This window comes from Genypterus blacodes, unplaced genomic scaffold, assembly GCF_046128005.1.
Source record: "Genypterus blacodes isolate CSIRO-AG114 ecotype Tasmania unplaced genomic scaffold, CSIRO-AGI_Gbla_v1 ptg000094l_1, whole genome shotgun sequence".
NCBI classification, from domain to species: domain Eukaryota; kingdom Metazoa; phylum Chordata; class Actinopteri; order Ophidiiformes; family Ophidiidae; genus Genypterus; species Genypterus blacodes.
The window spans coordinates 1,140,001-1,146,621 of record NW_027466898.1 but is presented as its reverse complement, the minus strand read 5'-3'; the positions used below and the strand labels follow the sequence as shown (position 1 = coordinate 1,146,621).

The 6,621-nt window shown below is 43.8% G+C and overlaps 2 protein-coding genes across 4 annotated transcripts in view; one reads left to right on the top strand and one right to left on the bottom strand.

Moving 5' to 3' along the window:
• The first annotated feature begins 248 nt into the window (after positions 1–248).
• On the top strand, positions 249–2,260 carry LOC143007874 (uncharacterized). Its single transcript, XM_076159372.1, has 3 exons — positions 249–528; positions 988–1,157; positions 1,297–2,260. Exons 1-3 carry the CDS (start codon positions 363–365, stop codon positions 1,990–1,992), a joined length of 1,032 nt encoding a protein of 343 aa, XP_076015487.1. The 5' UTR covers positions 249–362; the 3' UTR covers positions 1,993–2,260.
• A 1,328-nt stretch (positions 2,261–3,588) lies between these two features.
• The window catches only part of znf341 (zinc finger protein 341), an 8,789-nt gene continuing 5,756 nt past the window's right edge, over positions 3,589–6,621 (bottom strand). For all 3 annotated transcript variants that reach the window (XM_076159355.1, XM_076159353.1, XM_076159354.1), the window contains exons 13-17: positions 6,416–6,512; positions 6,092–6,224; positions 5,821–5,932; positions 5,481–5,551; positions 3,589–5,266 (exon numbers count right to left, since the gene is read on the bottom strand). In XM_076159355.1, the coding sequence (XP_076015470.1) occupies positions 4,641–5,266; positions 5,481–5,551; positions 5,821–5,932; positions 6,092–6,224; positions 6,416–6,512 (1,039 nt within the window). In that variant the 3' untranslated portion in view covers positions 3,589–4,640. The remainder of the gene's footprint in view (positions 5,267–5,480; positions 5,552–5,820; positions 5,933–6,091; positions 6,225–6,415; positions 6,513–6,621) is intronic.

Below are 6,621 nucleotides of genomic sequence, written 5' to 3'. Positions count from 1 at the left end.
TCATTATATTCCTTTCATTTTATCAATTAATGTCTTTGTATCATGAACGTATTTCATTCCATATTTTATTCAAACACCATTATAGTGTGACGGAACTATCTTTGATGTGTGATAAACTTAATAAAATACTCGAAATTATGAAGTTGTGGTGCGTTCATGTACACTCACTCGAAAATAGGACATCCCCCTTCTCTGACTGAGGTACGACGTGAAATCTCAGACTGACACTGCCAACAGCCAATGGGAGCCAGCGCGGATGATGCGCACACAAAGAGGAAGTAATTTATAAGCTAGTGGTAAACAAAAGGAAGAATCTGAAGTTCATCTGACTTTATCCTTATATATCACAACCAGGGAGACCAATGTCGTCGAAGCCACGCGTGAAATGGACGCTGGAGATGGAAGGAAAGTTGGTGGAGCTGTGGCAGGAGAACGAGTGCTTGTTCGACGTATCAAGCAAAGAATTTCACATTAGGGAGGAAAAGGAGAAGCGCTGGGCTGCAATTGCCGCAGCTTTAGGGCGACCAGGTGAGGGAAATGCCACTGTCATTCCTTGTTTGTTTCTTTATTTCAATGCTTTTGTGTTTCGTGTAAAAAAAATGTTTATGTCCAATATAATAACGCATCACTGAACGCATCATAATCGACCTTTGTGCTTGTATGTTTCTCGAACTCATGCGTTCAAATTTGACACGTATGGGGACATGAATAATGCAGGACAATGCTGTACTGGGAATAACTTGAAATAAACATATAGTCCAAATATAAGTGACACAATCGTCCATGCGTTTCCTGTTCACGCCACGCCCACATGCAACAAAGTAGGCTTAACACAAACAGAAACCACCTAAAAACAGTAATGCTTACAACCACAATATACAAATACACATTATGTTGTTACTCCTGTAATGCTAACTTTTAATATAAGGGAAAATCCTATTCTGACTCTTATTGTTATTGTTATGATTATTATCCCCCCCAACACAGTGAATGAAGTGAAGACGAGGGCCACATCACTAAGGACACAGTTCACCAGACTGCTCAAGCCAAAGTCGGGCGGCAGTGGAGACACAGGCCTCACTCCTAAACAGATATGGATCCTTGAGATGTGTGATTTCCTGAAGCCGCACGTCACATCTCGCTCAACAGACACTGGTGTATGTATATCCTGCTGGTTATTTTATGAGCTAGTCCACATATGAATGACTTAGAATTCAACACAGAAATGTAAAATCCTGCTGCAAAATTATTCAGACAAGATGCTAAGTAGATTTTGCATTTATTTTGTGACTGTAGTTGGACCCAGCAGTGGTGGCACAGCTGGATGAAAGCTATTCTGAAAGAGAGGATGAAGATCTGGAAAGTGTGGACAGCGATGCATCACATCAGTCAGCAGTGGACACGCCGGCCATTGTGCCGCCGTCATCCATCACTTTACCCGTGAACCTTGAAGACGACGTCTCCGCCACTGCGTGCGGAACCTCGACGCTACAGCACAGCCCCGCTCCCAAACGGAGAAGGGTCAGGCCGCCAAACGACTTGCAGATGCAAACTCTGCAGGTCTTGAAGGAAGTTGCTGCCGCAGCGACAAAAGAAGCAGATGATGCAGAGATTTTTGCTAATCTGGTTGCAAATGAGCTGCGCAAGATACAAGACCCTGAGAAATTACAGAGGGTGAAAGCACAGTTATTGTTTGTGCTCTTTGATAGTCAAGGATATGCGCCGCGCTTTGCCCCCAGCCAGCCTGTGTACAACCCATCACCCTACGCCTGGCCGCAGGCTGGATACGGATCTTGCCCACCTCCACCTCCACCTCCACCCATGACCACACACACACATCCAACTTCCCAACATGGCCTGTCTGCACCCGATCAGGAATTTTTACAAAAATGTGTCCAGACCCTGCAAGACTACTTTCAACTGAATCAAAGATTGGATAGATGTCAGGAAACAAAGATAGAGTTTGAGATAACAGAAAGCAATGACCCCTAATTATCTATAACTAAGATGTGTAGCCCACATATTTGATTCAGTGTTTGTACAAAACGTAATATCTTGTGGCCCAAAGTGATTATATTGTCCCGACAAGTTAATAATCTTATGGGAATAAGTATTTTTTAAAATACTATATTTTTTACCAGACAGAGATCCCCAACAACCACTGGGAGCTCTAGCAGAAGATATGCAGAGGAACAGGAAGGAATAAGAAACAAGGATAGTGGCACAATAATTCAGAGTTGAAATTTACAGACGACAAGAAGATGAAGGAAAGCGTGTGGTTGCAGCAGGAGCACGACTGCTAAGAATCCCACATCATGGAGAAAAGGAGAAGCAATGGCCGCAGCGTCGGGACGACCAGGTGAGTTGTGATGGGCGTAGTTATATATTTGTGTAATTTTGCGATTCACACCAGTTCAAGTACAGCCATATACTGTGTAGTGAGTGGTGTGTATGTTTAGATTAAATGTGTTGTATTTTCAGTGTGACACTTTCTTGACATGCTGTTTCTTTGCTTTTCTGTGAACGCAGTGACGACCAGGGCCCTGTCACCGAGGACAACACTCACCAGACCCACACAAGCCATAGCTGAGGGGGCGTAATCTTCCCCCCTGACAACAAACCCAAGGACAACTTAACATTCGTGGTTCCGGAAAAATGTTGGGCACCTTAGTCCCGGAGAAAAGCAGCAATTTGGTAATATGAGAATATTTCGGGTTTGAGGCAACAGATGTGCAACAGAAGAAGACATTTTGCAAGATCTGTTGCGGAACAGTCACCGCATCACAAGGCAACACCACACACCTACTCTGTATCAGCACCAGAAGGGCACCACAAGCAGCTCAAACATGGAGTGAAAGTCGTGATGCTGTAGTGACTTTCAGTTGAAGAGTCACTGCCTGCAAACAGATTCCTTTCCTGTCCAACACATAGGAGAGAATATTGCCCCATGGACTAACAGAGTGTTTGTCCAGCTGGTGTCTGAAAGACGAGGGTCAGACGTACATTCCCACTGATGATGGATCAAACATCATCAAAGCTGTGGGAGTAAATCAATGAACAACATCTCAGTGTTATGGCCACAGGCTGCAACTTGCAAATGATAAGTCTCTCTCTCTCTCACTGTTTGTTTGTAGTATGTTTTGTCAGCAGAGTGGTCAGAGAGTACTGTAGATCTGGTGGCAAATCATATTGACCTCATTTTCTGCCAGATATGATCAATGTCTGTAATTCTGCACCGTACGGGATACAAATTGTATGGAAAGGAAGAATCAAACTTTTGTACATTTGAAATAAATACCTTTTAAATACAAGAGTTTAGGGTTTAGTTATTTTGCCTTGTTTTTGCTGTTAATTTGGCATAATCCCAAAAGCAGATATTCTGGCACTCTGAATGAGTCCGCTTAAGGACTGTATGAACTGCAGAACTATGCAGCACTCACTGCTCCAGGCTGCTCCAGGCTTAGGAGGAATGTGCCTTTGAAATCCAAATATGGAGCAGTGTGGACATTTAAATTCAACTCTGCTCTGTGTTCCTAAAAAGGAATCTGGGAAACATCAAAAACAATTACATCACAGTAACGCTGCATCTGAGAGTTCATTTTTCTGTAAGTTTAATTACAAAAACACCATATAGAAACATTATAAAAAACATCCTTTTCCTTTAAAACTTGGCTGAATTTTCCAACACAATGTTAAAGTGATTTCAAAGTAATTTCATGATTTCTCGTTTACCCGTGAAGAAGGTCTTGGGATGTTTGTAACTGTTGCCTCATCAAGTGTTTCCCTATGACATCTTGTGACAACGCAGGGCAGTTACAGGAAACAGTCCCCAAAGAAATTGATTTTACGAGGCGTTAGCTTTTACTGTGGTGTGCATGACTTCTCTCTTTGTGCTGTGGAAAAGAAGCCCAGTAACCATGAGGGCAAACACATACTGATAAGGAAAGTGAATCCCAAATAGCTCCAGAATGCTGCAACAGTTCCAGCGTATACAACCTGAAAATCATTCACATTTATGATACTTCTTTCACCTCAGTGAAATGCACATCTTGGTCAGTGGTTATGGTAAACCAGTATATGGAGCTGTGAACACATTTGCATTAATGCTTCCCCTGACAACGGGTTTAATGGATAAACAACGGATAAAATGACTGCAGTGCATAAGTCATTGAGGGCATCTGGCCAAACACGGCAATTTACCAATTAAGCTGAGGTATAATTACATGATTGAAATATTTGTTTACACGCTTGTTGTTAGCAATCACTGTGGAAATATGGCATCAGTGACTTTCTGTAACTTGATACGTAGAATTACAGAAAATTATCCAAAGGACCTTGACATTATTACAAGTTTTGAAGTTGCAAAAAATTCAATTTAAAAAGGCGACAAGGAAATCAGGTTTGTATTCTGGTAACAGTCCATCAAGGTCAAATGTCCCAAAAATATGTTTACTTAGACAGTAAAATTAGCATGCATAATGTTTTAATTTAAAACAAATGAAGTTAACTTCCAGACTTTACTACGCATGGATTTGTTATTGATCCTGGCACTTATGAGTTTGTTAGTTAATTTTCATCTTCGCCTGCAAAGATGACAGTAAAAACTCCCTCCTCTGCAAACATGGCCTCTGCTAACAGTTTTAGACATTGTTCTCCATCAACTCCAGAGGCTCTCCACCGTGTTCCACCCCATCATCGTTCTCTTCCTCCCCTCTTCCTGAATGCCCCTCGATGGTGGCAATGGACATTGCAGTTTGTGGACTCTCATCTGTCCTCTCATCCTCCCCTTCCCCTTCCTCTTCCTCATCATCATCCTCCTCCTCCTCCTCCTCTTCCTCCTCCTCCTCCTCCTCCTCGTCCTCATCCTCGTCCTCATCCTCCCCTTGTGTTTCCTCCTGGTGTTCGTTGCCCTTCGAACTGTCGTCCTCGTCTTCTTCGGCTCTGGCAGTCTCAGGCCTTTTCACCTTCCTCCCCGGCCCCCTCCTTCCCTCCTCCTCTCCCTCTCCATCTTCCTCCTCTAGCGCTGCCATGTCTGTGACCCCCTCGTCCCCCGTGTCACCAGTCCCGCTGGCCTCTGAGCCTGCTCCTGCTCCCATCCCAGCTGCAGGACATTTGTGGTCTCTGTAGTAGCTCTGTCTAGTGAATCCTTTGTTGCAGGTGGAACATCTGAAGCGGTAGTTATCTGTGTGGGACTGCTGATGCTCCAGCATGTGGGCCCTGCGGCTGAACGCCTTCTGACAAAACAGACACTTGTATGGTTTGATACCTGGGGGAGAGAGGGGTGTGTATGAATCAACAGAAACCTCAAACAGTCAGTGAGGTCACGACAGACAGATCTTGAAAGATGTCCCTGTTTCTACAGTGCTGATTAACTTGCAAACTTAAATAACAAAGAAGGAACTGAGGATACTCTATTAACATATTACATTAATAACATTCTACTAACCATTATGTGAAGGATTTGCTGTAATATCACTTACCAGAATGAGACAGAATGTGGGCCTTGAGTTTGTCTGGTCTATTGAACTCTTTGGTGCAGCCCACATGCGTCCTGAGGGGGGGAAGGCAATGAATTAAACTGAAATGAAGTAATCCATAATACAAGAAAGACATATGCATACATCAATTTCAATTTCCTCCAACTCCCAAAGACATGCGGGTTAGAGACTTAAATTGCCTGTAGGTGTGAATGTGAGTGAAAGAGTCTGTCTCTGCTTGTCCGCCATGAGATCAATCTACAGCACACACCAGCGAGCCCGGTGTGTGCATACATGGATTCACTCATTGCCTTTGACTGGTTCCCCATTAGAGACCCCTCACCTGAACGGACACTTGTATTTCTTGAAGGGCTCGTGAATAAGCATGTGTCTCTTCACTTTGTCCTTCCTGTTGAATGTAGCTTCACACAGGGAACATTTATAAGGCTTTTCACCTGGAAAATAAGAAAAAACAGGGTCAGCTTCAGATTCTGAACTAAACAACCCCTTCATATTAATCCATTTCAGGGGTTTGAAGAACAGAGAATCACAGGGTAGTTGAAAGAAGTGTGTTAGGTAGACAAAACAACAGGTTGGTGTAAGCCCCTTCAGACCTGAGTGAATACGTGTGTGCAGTTTGAGGTAGTGCTCCGTCTTGAAGGCCTTCTTGCAGATCTGACACTTGAACCTTCCTCCGACGCCATGAGTGGGGAGGTGGCGTCTGAAGTACCTCTCACATGGGAAGACCTGAGCCATAGGGGGGACAGACACAGTGAGGCATTGAGACGTGAGACATTCAAAAAAAGAGAATAGTATTTCAGAGGACACGTTTACAGATTATAGAACTGCTTGTGTGTGTGTGTGTGTGTGTGTGTGTGTGTGTGTGTGTGTGTGTGTGTGTGTGTGTGTGTGTGTGTGTGTGTGTGTGTGTCGTGTACCTTCTGGCAGTGGGGACAGGGGAAGTTGTGTGAAGCGGTCAGCAGATGTTGTTCCAGGGCATCCTGGGTAGAGTATCGGCTTTGACATTTCACACACCTGGAGAAAAGCAAATTGTACAGCGTAACATAGCCGTTTGCATGTGACTGGTATCACCACGCATCTCACTTTCCAATAGTAATGTGGTGCAGAAACAGACATATGGATC